The 13,401-nt window shown below is 41.7% G+C and overlaps 3 protein-coding genes across 6 annotated transcripts in view; 1 reads left to right on the forward strand and 2 right to left on the reverse strand.

The window, feature by feature from the left end:
• LOC310863619 (uncharacterized protein) overlaps nt 1-2,720 on the reverse strand; it is a 265,965-nt gene extending 263,245 nt beyond the window's left edge. For all 4 annotated transcript variants that reach the window (XM_083772085.1, XM_083772087.1, XM_083772086.1 and 1 more), the window contains exon 1: nt 2,509-2,720. The gene's annotated coding sequence lies outside the window, so the exon portion shown is untranslated. The remainder of the gene's footprint in view (nt 1-2,508) is intronic.
• A 2,675-nt stretch (nt 2,721-5,395) lies between these two features.
• The window catches only part of LOC310863616 (general transcription factor IIH subunit 1-like), a 143,636-nt gene continuing 135,630 nt past the window's right edge, over nt 5,396-13,401 (reverse strand). The window contains exon 16 of the mRNA XM_083772080.1: nt 5,396-5,423. The gene's annotated coding sequence lies outside the window, so the exon portion shown is untranslated. The remainder of the gene's footprint in view (nt 5,424-13,401) is intronic.
• LOC310863034 (integrin alpha-2-like) overlaps nt 5,707-13,401 on the forward strand; it is a gene marked incomplete at its 3' end in the record, with an annotated part of 21,676 nt that continues 13,981 nt past the window's right edge. Inside the window, exons 1-8 of the mRNA XM_083771157.1 lie at nt 5,707-5,811; nt 7,710-7,809; nt 10,488-10,597; nt 10,710-10,798; nt 11,236-11,338; nt 11,835-11,962; nt 12,112-12,260; nt 12,754-12,904. Of these exons, the coding sequence (XP_083627283.1) occupies nt 5,766-5,811; nt 7,710-7,809; nt 10,488-10,597; nt 10,710-10,798; nt 11,236-11,338; nt 11,835-11,962; nt 12,112-12,260; nt 12,754-12,904 (876 nt within the window). The 5' untranslated portion in view covers nt 5,707-5,765. The remainder of the gene's footprint in view (nt 5,812-7,709; nt 7,810-10,487; nt 10,598-10,709; nt 10,799-11,235; nt 11,339-11,834; nt 11,963-12,111; nt 12,261-12,753; nt 12,905-13,401) is intronic.

The raw sequence follows: 13,401 nt of genomic DNA on the forward strand, positions 1-13,401 counted from the left end.
GGGACACAGAAATAAGTTGCCTAATTAGTGCAGATATTAATAGTACTAAATAGCAATTATAGGATTGTATTATCAGTATGTAATCTAGCTATAATTGCTATCGTTAAGTAATAAGCTAAATAATAGTGTAGATAATACTGGGACAACATTGCCCTTACTTTGTCTGCACAAATACCTTCAGAATAGTAGTAGGACAAGACAAGTCCTACCATATTAGGACAACTATACTAACTAATATACTTACTAGCACTATACAATACTGTTATGAGTCATGGCCTCAGCTGTCTGAGTCAGACGACAGTCACGACACATAGCTGCGTGAGCAGCTACATCCTAATTCCTACATATAACCACTTCCCCAGGCAAGTTAAGTTTACTGAGGTTAAGGTTAGGGTTAGGGTTAGGTTTAGGCTGTCAATCACAGCGACTGGCCAATCACAGTGCATCGACTGAACAACCTGTGTAGGCTTTGGTATGTTGCGCATAAGCATATTGATAACCATGACATGATGATTGTCTACTACTGTATCAGAGGGAACAGACAGGAACAAACTGCAGGTTGAAAAGACCCTCAGCTCTGAACTCGGTAGAATCTGCACCTGGCTCGCTGATAACAAACTATCCTTGCACCTGGGAAAAACTGAATCCATCCTCTTCGGATCAAATAGTAAACTCAGCAAGGCAGATGGCTTCTTGGTTAGAGTGGGTGACAATATTATCACACGAAAAGATCAAATTACCTACCTAGGTTCCATCCTGGAGGCCAATCTTTCCGGTGATAAAATGGCCACCAACGTAATCAAAAAAGTCAATCAAAGAACAAGATTCCTTTACAGGATCTCCTCACTGGTCAGCAAAAACACCTTGGAGACCTTAACAGGAGCCCTCGTACAAGATTTCTTTGACTATGCATCCACCTCTTGGTACCACAGCACCTCAAAGGCCCTTAAAACAAGGCTCCAGACCTCCCAAAACAAACTGGTCAGGCTCCTACTTGGCCTCACCCCCCGAACCCACCTCACCCCTGCCCACTTTGACAGGCTGGGATGGCTTAGGGTCGACGACAGAGTACAGCATCTTGCAATGGGTCTGGTCCACAAGATTCGATACACCACCAAGATACCCATGTACCTGTCTAAATACTTCCTTAATGTAAACGAAGTCCACACCCACAACACCAGAGGGAGTGCAACAAACCATGTACAACCCAGATTCGGCACAAACAAGGGACTAAATTATTTTCGCTCCTATGCCACCAAAATGTGGAACGCCCTACCAACAGTCATTAAGACATGTGAATCCCTTGACTCCTTCAAAACCGCTCTCAAAGGGCACCTACGGATGGCTGCAATTCGAAACTGGCCTCTGTAAAATCTGAATCCCCCCCCCCCCCCCCCCCCATTTTCCCTCACTGTATATTGTATCTTTTCCCTTTTTTGCTTCCCATATGATGAATTCCTGTACATAGAAATGTCTATTTGTATGTCTCTAAATGTTTGTATGTCTTTAAATGTTTTGATGAATTGAACAATGTGGACCCTGTTGTAAACAAGTGTAATGCTTAATTGGGTCGTCCACTCACAGTTGACAGTCTTTGTATTGAGTTTGTGCTTAAAATGTACTGTAAATTCTACAAACTGTTAATAAATATTTCAATCAATCAAAAAAGGGACTGACTGTTATGTACAGTATGATATGAAATGCAAAGCGTGGTCCTGCTCATTCTGTTCTCATCATATGGTTTCCATAATCTATACTATAGGGACGCCATAGATCTACTGTACATATTCCTCTCCTCTGTGTGTAATAAACTTCAGAATGCATGGTAACATATCACTCTTGGTACTCGAATCGCAATGGATCTCCACCCAATGAGACTTCTAGATGCGAATTCACACCTTCCTAGGTGTGAATTGGGCATTAGAGATGGTCACCCTTAAAAATCATTACAATTACTACTTTACTAAAACAACTATACTATAGGATACTGATAGGACTTTTTTTTGTTTGTACAGTAGGCTACAGTATGGGCTATCAATGCAGGCTGTTGTGAAACTGGCCCTCAGGCTCAGCCCCCAACCCATTGTTCCTGTGGGCAACACGTTTTGCCTGTTTGTAACCTGATATGATCTCTTTTTTTTTGCATAGCAAGTGTATTGCATGACTTTATACATGTTTTGATGAATTGAAAATAGAGGGCATTTATATGTTCTTTTTCTTAGCAGATTTTGTACCAGTACTGTACTTTCCTTTAACTTTACTGTACACATTCTGCAAACTGTATTAATACAATTTCCAACAATCATACTAGATACTACTTTAGTTGTACTATAATACAACCAACTAGTAGCTACTATCCTACTTCACTGAAACAAACAATGACACAAGTGTTTGCATCTCCTCCTCACCTCTGGGAAACGGCACCTTCCTGGAGTCAGTGAGTCACATATAATTCAACGAGTCACGACATGCTTTTGTTTGATATTAATAAGTAACCAATTAACATACCACTATAGTTGTCTCTGGGTCAGGGCTCAGGCTGGGGCTGAACAACAGGAGAGTTTGGCCCACTTAACCGTCTTGTTTTGGGTGTTTTAAGCGCGTCTATGTGGGATACTGCTGTGACTCAACAACACGTGTTTCCACCGCAAAATAGATCTCAAACTGCCAAAGAAAAAACTCCCTGTTGCTTTGTTGCTTCTTCACCGTCCTGTAGTGTACTGACTCTACCTTCCTGACAGTTGACAGTTACACGGTACGCTACGTTCCGTACTCAGCGTACTGCGTCATATACCCGCCCTACTATATCCGGTCATTATTTCCGTTACCGCCCTAGACCGGATCTGCAACCTCCTTGCAAATGTTTTGATTGATTGATTGATTGATTGATTGATTGATTGATTGAAATATTTATTAACAGTTTGTATAATTTACAGTACATTTTAAGCACAAACTCAATACAAAGACTGTTAACTGTGAGTGGACGACCCAATTAAGCATTATACTTGTTTACAACAGGGTCCACATTGTTCAATTCATCAAAACATTTAGAGACATACAAATAGACACTTCTATGTAGCTAAAGAACAGAACAGGAATTCATCATATAGGAAGCAAAAAGGGAAAACATACATATACAGTGAGGGGAAATGGGGCGGGGGGGGGGATTCAGATTTTACAGAGGCCAGTTTCGAATTGCAGCCATCCGTAGGTGCCCTTTGAGAGCAGATTGGAACTCGTACAGCAATTTATTAATGGCAAGATACTTTTCAACCTGTTCATAGACTATTTTTTACATCACTTTCGAGATGGAGCTTAGAATAGAAATAGGGCGGTAGTTGCCGGGTTCTAATTTACTCCCTTTTTTGTACAAGGGGGTTACTTTGGCCAGTTTAAAATCTATCACAAAAACATTAGCGGGCAGCGGTCCCCCTATAGTAACTCTGAGGACCCCCTAGAGGTGTGTTGAAGTGCTTTGACCATACTCTATGGCTTTGACCCCTTGAGATTAACCACCTAATTTCCAAGGGGGTCCACAGATTACACACAGACATTAGGCCTACATATTAGGCTATAACACATTACATTAATGCAAATAAAACAGACTAAACAACATCAACCAATAAGGTAAAAAGTAGTCAGAAAAATAAGTACTCAGTAAAGTACAGATACTCGAAAAAAGTACTTAGTTACAGTAATGAAGTACTTATTTACTTCCCATCTCTGTATATTAATAATTACTGAGAACATACCTGTACACACCTCGACAGTGGGTGCAGGGCCAAAATAAAGCAATCATGGAAGGAGGGATACAGATACTGCGGGGGGGAGGGGGGGGGGGGTACTGCATGTGGTCCCTGAGTGACTATGCATTCAGTAATGTACTGTTAGGCAACTGAAGACTAGTTGATAAACAGAGCACTAAAACTACCTGGTGAGTCACCAGTGGTGACCTATGACGACGTCACATTGACGTGTCAATGTGGCCCGCACAGTCGCACACCATTCTTTTGGTAAGGAATTACTTTATTGAATAAACGACAACGTTTCGATCTTAGTAGATCTTCGACAGGTCAGTAAGTAATTAATAGTAGTAATTAGTCTAAAAAGAGCCTTCACCTCCAAATAAACATGTTGGTATATGTTAACACTGTATATTGAATGTGTCTAAAGTTGTATTGAGTTGTGCTTGAAATGTACTGTAATTCTGCAAACTGAAAAATAAATATTTCAATCAATCAATCAATCAATCAATCAATCAATCAATCAATCAATCAATCAATCAATCAATCAATCAATCAATCAATGGTCTGTTCAAGGGTTGAACAGTGTTGTTATGATCAGTAGATCAAAGGGCCACCAAAAGCTCACCTTTCCCTCTTTCTATTTGGCAGGTGAAGCCTTTTTACCTAGCTTCCTTGGTGTGACTGAACGGGGCATTAGAGGTGGTAACAAAGTTTAAATACTTGGGGCACATAATCAGGGAAGATCTATGTGATGATGATGATGTGCAGCGCCAGTGCTGTAAGTTTTATGGTCAAGCCAACATGCTGGCACGAAAGTTTCATACATACAGACTACAGACAATGTCAAAATAGCACTTATTAAAACCTACTGCACTCCACTTTATACAGCTCACTTGTGGTGCCGACATAGCAAAGCAAAAATGAACAAAACTTCAGGTGGCATGATGCTTTTCGAATCTTCCTGAGACTCCCAAGATGGACCAGTGCAAGTGAAATGTTTGTGACTAGTAATGTATACCCACCTTTCATGCTGTAATGAGGAATTTTATGTTTAGATTCATGTGTATACTGAAGGAATAAAATAATGTAGGCTATTCATTATGGCCTTAACAGAGATCACACAGAGTGATACAATCTTTTCCTAATGTTTCTGGAAACACTATAGGCAATGTTTATATGTTTTTAATTGACAAGGACTGTCTGGAGTGAAAATAGCCTGATACATAGGCTATCTCTGAGTTGTTGTTTTGTTTTTGTTGTTTTGTTTTTACTGTGTCTTCAAGACACAGTAAAAACAAAACAAACAAACAACAGGGAAACTTGTTTTTCCCTGTTGTTTGTAAATGGACCCATTGGGACCCATCTCTGTTTAGCAAAACTGTCGCTACAATGTGTTTGCACTGCCATCTATTGGTCAGAGTGTAGAAGTACAACTTGTCAATGCTACATGCAGGTTCAGCAGAGAAGTGTAATAAATAATCATTACCGGTATTACAATAATAATAATAATAATAGATGCACAGCAGCAGCAGCAACAACAACAACAATGACGTTGAAGTGGAGAGAAGGTAAAGTGGCAACGTCTGTCTGTCTGTCTGTCTGTCTGTCTGTCTGTCTGTCTGTCTGTCTGTCTGTCTGTCTGTCTGTCTGTCTGTCTGTCTGTCTGTCTGTCTCTCTCTCTCTCTCTCTCTCTCTCTCTCTCTCTCTCTCTCTCTCTCTCTCTCTCTCTCTCTCTCTCTCTCTCTCTCTCTCTCTCTCTCACGCACGCACGCGCACGCACACACACACACACACACACACACACACACACACAGTCTTTCTAATTCTCCCGTTCTGACTCTCTCTCTTTTTCCAAGTTCCACCCCAAGCTGTCAGGAGTCAGGACTATCGTACAGGTGGACACACACGCTGGACTTGCAGAGAATGATCGATTTTGAATCTTTGATCACTTTTATCAGTTGATGATTATTGTTGTAGATAGTTATTTTATTTGTATTGATTTTTTTTTTACTAATTGCAATGGAAACGGAGTGCTCGACGATCTTGCTGTTACTGTGGATTGAATGTAAGTTATAAGTCTACTGGAAATTAAACATATAGCATAATGCTTAAGTTATGGCTACTATACCATGGTGGAAAGTAAAGGCTACTTATGTTCTGTAGCCTACTTAAGTTGTAGGCTACTTTTAACTCCTCTACAAATATTTGAGAACTTTAGTTAAAGTATAGCTTATAGTTATGAGTTATTTGTTACTTTATAAAATGTCTATACAAAACATAAACACTGCAGCAGTTCTAAGGCTAAAGGATGTTATTTTATAGCCTACATTTGAAAACGTACTTACTTACTTATACTAATCTTATATTTGGTATAATTCGATGCCAGTAGGCTACGTTTGTAGGCTACTGTTATGCCAGCATACATTTTTGAATACATAATTTGTATAGCCGATACAAGAACTGTTTCTACATTGTGTTAGTCCAATATGCTTTTACTGTAGTCAAGAATATGTGAGCATACAAGTCCCACACTGCTTTCACCACTGCTACTACACATTGGCTGCTACTTATTTTAATTGTAAGGATCGAGGAATAGACCTACGTCTGCATCTGTACCCAATACTTTAACACTGGCACATTAACACGCAGTGCCTCATTTGAACTATATAGAGCTGACTCTCTGGTATTGATGGTACTTTACTTAATTATTGATGTGTTTTGTTTGGAAAACATGGAAAGCACTTTGACAGGGGAAATGTACATGTGTCAGTCAGTCAGTCTGTCTGTCTGTCTGTCTGTCTGTCTGTCTGTCTGTCTGTCTCTCTCTCAATCTCTTCTTTGTGTATATCTCGGGTGTTTCCTTGGTGGAATGCTGGTTTCCCCGACGACAAGGGTGAACCCTGACCCCTGATTGACAGAATGGGGCAGATAACAGAACGTAGAATGAGTTGAAATGAAATAGTATTACTTACAGTTACAGTTTTATTCTATTCTAGCCGACACACCAGAGCAGCAAGCGTGTGTCAACTGCCAAAGCGGCACCCCTTTTTGGGGGGGCATCCTCCCCCCAATATGATTATAGACCCATGTTAATGTTGTCGACTATAAAACTATAAAACCTTTGTCACTGGTAAAAACTAAATAAAAACATATAAAACTAAGCAACCATGACTAAAACTAGACAAACATGAATTGTAACTTTAGATTTAGTTAACTACAATCTTATAATATGCCTAGTCAACTAAAATTTACCAAAACAAAAAACCTCAGATGACTAAATTGGATCACTAAATGACTAAAAAGACAACATAAAAATTGCTGATTAGACCCTGTGTTTCCATCCATCCATCCATCCATCCATCCATCCATCCATCCATTCATTCATTCATGATCCATCCATCCATCCATCAAAAAGAAAAACATTTTTTACACATAAATTATATGAACATTTTTCAACATGGATGCGATTATGACAATCATACAAAAACAGGGAGAGATTATCTAAAATAATTGTGATTACACAACTATGACCGAGACAGGAAACACTCCCAAGATTACAAGGTGTGTCTAAGGTGTGTGGCAGACACACATAAAAATACGAGCTGGACTTTGAACCGTGTGTGTGTGTGTGTGTGTGTGTGTGTGTGTGTGTGTGTGTGTGTGCGTGCGTGCGTGTGTGTGTGTGTGTGTGTGTGTGTGTGTGTGTGTGTGTGTGTGTGTCGGAATGATAACACACCCCGCAGACAAAACACAGGAAGTGAGTGGACAACATTTATCAGAAGAATTAGCTTGTGTGTGTGTGTGTGTGTGTGAGTCATAGTTTGAGATGCACTAGCAGTATATAGCAGTAGTAGTAACATTAATAGCAGTAGTAATATAATTTTAATACATTAAATTCAATTAATGAATTCATTTACTTAATCTCTCTCTCTCTCTCGCCCCCCCTCTCTCTCTCTCATATAGGTGTAGTAAGTTACAATGTTGCCACCTCAGGATCAAAGCAGTTTGTCGGCTCCAAAGAACAGCAGTTTGGATACCAAGTACAACAACTGTCTGACCAAAGGTCTCACACACACACACACACACACACACACACACACACACACACACACACACACACACACACACACACACACACACACACACACACACACACACACACACACACACACACACACACACACATGTAGAGACACAGGAAACACTATAACATTAATTTGTTGAGTCACATTCTTTGTGCTTCCTGTGTGTGTGTGTATGTTATCAGTATTGTAGTAATAGTAACTAAACAGCCAACATATCTTTGCTCTCAAGTTGTAGGCTAATAGTAACACGTTGGGGCAAAATGTGACCATGTGTCACCCTGTCTGACACCATGGGAATCCCCGTCGCATCATCTCTCAACATTACTGCTAATTCCGCCCACTCATTCCCAACAGGCTCATACATCCACTAAAACGCTTAAAATGAGGCAGGCCGTTTGATTGGATGTATGAACCTGTTGGGAATGAGTGGTGAAATAATATGTATGGTGAAATAAATCATGGGTTTTCAACAGGTGGTCCGTGGACCACTGGTGGTCCGTGGAGGTATTGCATGTGGTCCCTGACCATGCATTTAGTAATGTAGGATTTGTTGATTTTTTAAAATGTTTTTCCACTAGTTGAGAAACAGTGAACTGAATGACCTGGTGACCTATGATGACCGTCCATGTAGTCATTTACTGACAAGTTGGAGGTCAAGAAATTCAACAGAAAAAGGGAGTTATCATCTCAAGAGCGGGAAGTGCAGCGGATTGTCTGGTTGAGTCATTATTATTAGGAAATTATTATTATTATTGTCAGTGGACAATTGGTTGAAAAACAGTGGAATGTATACACGTGGGATGCATAGCAAGTGTTACAAAAGCATTAATCTTAGCCCTTAGCCCATATCCCCACCCAACACAACAGTGGTCCCCAGGTTGATTCTAAGTCAGGGTGGTGGTCCCTGATTCACAATCAGTTGAAAACCACTGAAATAAATGATGCTATTACTACTGACTTTAGCCTGGGCTAGTGAGCAACTCAATGGTTGATAGGTTGGAACTGAGTGTGAGTGCTATGGACATAGGGTGTGTCCTTAGCAATGTGTATCCACACATTATATTTCAGCATCACATTCAAATATTAATATTATAATAACATATTGACTATTGCGGCGGTTTAAAACGCCGCCGTGAGCCGCTATAAAACATGAGAATTAAAGAGACACTTTGTATGACGCGAACGCAATGAATGCAGGTCCACTCCAGCCGTAAGTTTGACCATTTATTCACTCACCACACGTAAAACGTACAACAGTTCCCAGGATAAACTATACCTATAAACGTGGATGTATATAGACCTAAAGGTGATAAAATGTGTTTACGACGGTCAACAGAAAATGCCATCTCCCACGTCGCCTCCTCTCTCTGTTCAACTTCCCACACTCAGGTGACAGGTAAACGCCATGAGTTAGAGTGGCAGCGCCCCAGCCCCAGTGAACACGCCCACCACCTGCAGTGCCCATTAAAGTGACATAAGAAAAAAATAGCAGACCTACCAGCTCATAGCGCACCACTCGGTGGCACGCTATGAGCTTGTAGATCTGCTATTTTTCAATAGCTAAAGCATAACATAATGCTAACACCAAAAGGTCTTCCCGCCCAGAATGGGTTAAGGGCCTTGCAAACGTGAAGCGAGGAACGCATGGCGTTGTTGCCTGGATCAACACAGGTCTCCTCCAGGTCTGATGAAGAGGGTCTGGATCAACACAGGTCTCCTCCAGGTCTGTTGAAGAGGGTCTGGATCAACACAGGTCTCCTCCAGGTCTGTTGAAGAGGGTCTGGATAAACACAGGTCTCCTCCAGGTCTGTTGAAGAGGGTCTGGATCAACACAGGTCTCCTCCAGGTCTGATGAAGAGGGTCTGGATCAACACAGGTCTCCTCCAGGTCTGTTGAAGAGGGTCTGGATAAACACAGGTCTCCTCCAGGTCTGTTGAAGAGGGTCTGGATCAACACAGGTCTCCTCCAGGTCTGTTGAAGAGGGTCTGGATCAACACAGGTCTCCTCCAGGTCTGTTGAAGAGGGTCTGGATCAACACAGGTCTCCTCCAGGTCTGTTGAAGAGGGTCTGGATCAACACAGGTCTCCTCCAGGTCTGATGAAGAGGGTCTGGATCAACACAGGTCTCCTCCAGGTCTGATGAAGAGGGTCTGGATCAACACAGGTCTCCTCCAGGTCTGATGAAGAGGGTCTGGATCAACACAGGTCTCCTCCAGGTCTGATGAAGAGGGTCTGGATCAACACAGGTCTCCTCCAGGTCTGATGAAGAGGGTCTGGATCAACACAGGTCTCCTCCAGTTCTGTTGAAGAGGGGCTCAACAAGCAAAACAGAATCCAGGTCTGGTGAGTCGCGGGGGGCGTGTGCGCGTAACGAGCACGCGCGCAACAACTTCACGGGACCGCGCTCACGTAAATACGCTTGCGCTGTCGCACCGCGACTTCTCCGAGCAAAAAACGCAGGTCTCATTGAAAATGAACTATAGGCGCGTTTTATCGCTCCTCGTTTGCAAGGCCCTTTGGACTACAACTCACCTTATGGCTCCTCCTACATTGACTATAGATACCGGTATCGCATTTTAAAAGCAGATATTGCCGAAACCGATTAATCGTGCATCACCAATTAATACTTTTTCCTACATATTGGGTTGTGTATCCAGGATTCTGATTGGCTCTCCGTGGAGTGATTACCCCGGCAACAGGAAGGGGGACGTCTTCCGCTGTGACATCACATCTCCGGGCTCCGCCTGCGACAAGCTCCTCCTCCCAGGTGCGGCGTTCACCTGTGCTTCAAAATAAAAGTTTGGTGTACATTTTACAGCAAGACATATCACTACTGCTACAATACAGTACTGGAATTGTGCATATTTTTATGTTTTCAGAATCCATCGTTTTTCCTGAAGTGAAATATGTCGACGTTAATATGAGTTTAGGACTGACATTAACACGAAGCTCTGATGGACATTTTATGGTGAGTTTGATTGATTTATTGATTGATTGATTGATAGAATACTTTAATAACAAAGTTTGTTAACGATACATGTAATAAAGTCATGCTAAAAGTTACTCAATTGTACTCAATTCATCAGTGATGACTATTAATGAATGTTGCCACCACCGGTACAGTAACTGTAATTTATGAATACATTAAATGTTATGTTATTCTTCAGTGTATTATTGATATTTCCTTTAACTGAATGAACATATTAAATGTAATCACCACTATTTTACTACTCCTTAAAAAGCATTACATTATGGATTTTTTTCCTTCTTTTTCTAATAATACTATTGGGAAAATTAGGACATTTGTAGTAGGCTATAATCTCACAATTTATTCTATTCACAGAATATTTGTCCAGAACGTTTCTGATCTGAAATGCATTTCTTTTACATTTTATTTTGAAACAGGCATGTGCTCCGCTGTGGGCTCAGCAGTGTGGAAGTAATTACTTCCTGCCTGGAGTCTGCGCTAAGGACAACACACTTCCTGCCATCGTGCCGGCCCTTCAAAGTAAGAGAACTGCACATTTGCTCTTTTCAAAGTAATGCTGCATTCACACTGGCAGCTACAAAGTAATGCTGCATTCACACTGGCAGCTACAAAGTAATGCTGCATTCACACTGGCAGCTACAAAGTAATGCTGCATTCACACTGGCAGCTACAAAGTAATGCCGCATTCACACTGGCAGCTACAAAGTAATGCCGCATTCACACTGGCAGCTGCAAAGTAATGCCGCATTCACACTGGCAGCTACAAAGTAATGCCGCATTCACACTGGCAGCTACAAAGTAATGCTGCATTCACACTGGCAGCTACAAAGTAATGCCGCATTCACACTGGCAGCTGCAAAGTAATGCTGCATTCACACTGGCAGCTACAAAGTAATGCTGCATTCACACTGGCAGCTACAAAGTAATGCTGCATTCACACTGGCAGCTACAAAGTAATGCCGCATTCACACTGGCAGCTACTGTCTGTCTGTCTGTCTGTCTGTCTGTCTGTCAGCATGTGGAGGTCCCGTAGACATTGTCATCGTGCTAGACGGCTCCAACAGCATCTATCCCTGGGCGCCGGTAACAGCCTTCCTGCACAGACTCATAGAAACCATGGACATCGGACCAGCAAACACTCAGGTAGTTAGTTACAGTAGTTACTACTGGACCAGCAAACACTCAGGTAGTTAGTTACAGTAGTTACTACTGGACCAGCAAACACTCAGGTATAGACTACCTGACTACCCAGGTAGACTACTAATCCAATAGGATTTGTTGTGTTTTTTTAGGTCAGTATAATTCAATATGGTGTCGATCCGAAGGTGGAGTTCTATCTCAACAGCTATTTGTCCAGAGAGTCGATGTTGGTTGCCACGGCGAAAATTACTCAGCGGTACGGGCTGATGACAAACACCTTCAGAGCCATCGAATTTGCAAGGTAAGTTCCTTCCTTCCTTCCTTATTCTTTTTGTACCGTTTTCTTTTCTGATTCTGAATTTCTTTTCAGTTTTGGCAGTTCTGTACAGTCGTTTTCCACGAAATTCAGCAATATTGGGTAGGTAGAGGGTCATGGGAAACGGTCAAGAAATGAAGCTCACAATCATTCGTCAAAAGACCTCTGACCTTTAGATCTCCCAATGATATGATTGATAAAGTATATCATCCATACTATCCACTCCTGGGATCTTCGTAGCCTGGTTAACTATACTAATCCTTGAAATCACATTTCCTTTCATTTGTGTGGAGTCTCGAACCTGCTAACGGCTGGTTGGCTGCAGGAGTACAGCGTTGACAACCCCTTCAGCCAATCAAAAGTGACGTCCAACCAGCTATTTAAAGAGGAGAGGGACCTTTATATAGCTTGGCCCTGTCTTATCGCTGGTTGCAGCTATATTTCTTATTATTTACCTACTTACTCATTCATTGGACAGACAGGAGGCGTTCCTGCCTGAGCACGGCGGGCGGCCGGGCGCCACCAAGGTGATGGTGGTCGTCACCGATGGGGAGTCACATGACGAGAACCTCCGTAATGATGTCATCAACCAGTGCCAGGAGGACAGCATCACTCGCTTCGGTATCGCTGTGAGTAGGCTACTGTCTGCAGATAGTATAATTCAACTATTACTACTGTACTGTACTGTACTGTACTGTACTGTACTGTACTGTACTGTACTGTACTGTACTGTACTGTACTGTACTGTACTGTACTGTACTGTACTGTACTGTACTGTACACAGTCAGTGGTGGACAGTACCCAAGTACATTTGCTTGAGAACTACACTATGTTTCTATGTCAGTCGTTCTTCGATTTTTCAAAAATAGTAGACCTATAGCTCGTAGCGCGACACTCGGTGGCACGCTATGAGCTTGTAGATCTGCTATTTTTCAATAGCTAAAGCATAACGTAATGCTAACACCAAAAGGGGTTCCCGCCCAAAATGGGTTAAGTATGTGTACTTTACGGGAGTATTTGTATTGTATTTTGGGATACACTGTTTGGCTTTCACTCCATTACATTTAAAATATAGCGGTTGTTGTTTTTTACTTTTCTATTAAGGAAAACATTTAGAATTATCCAC

The sequence above is a fragment of the Protomyctophum parallelum genome (genome assembly GCF_964188405.1).
Source record: "Protomyctophum parallelum genome assembly, chromosome: 8".
NCBI lineage: Eukaryota > Metazoa > Chordata > Actinopteri > Myctophiformes > Myctophidae > Protomyctophum > Protomyctophum parallelum.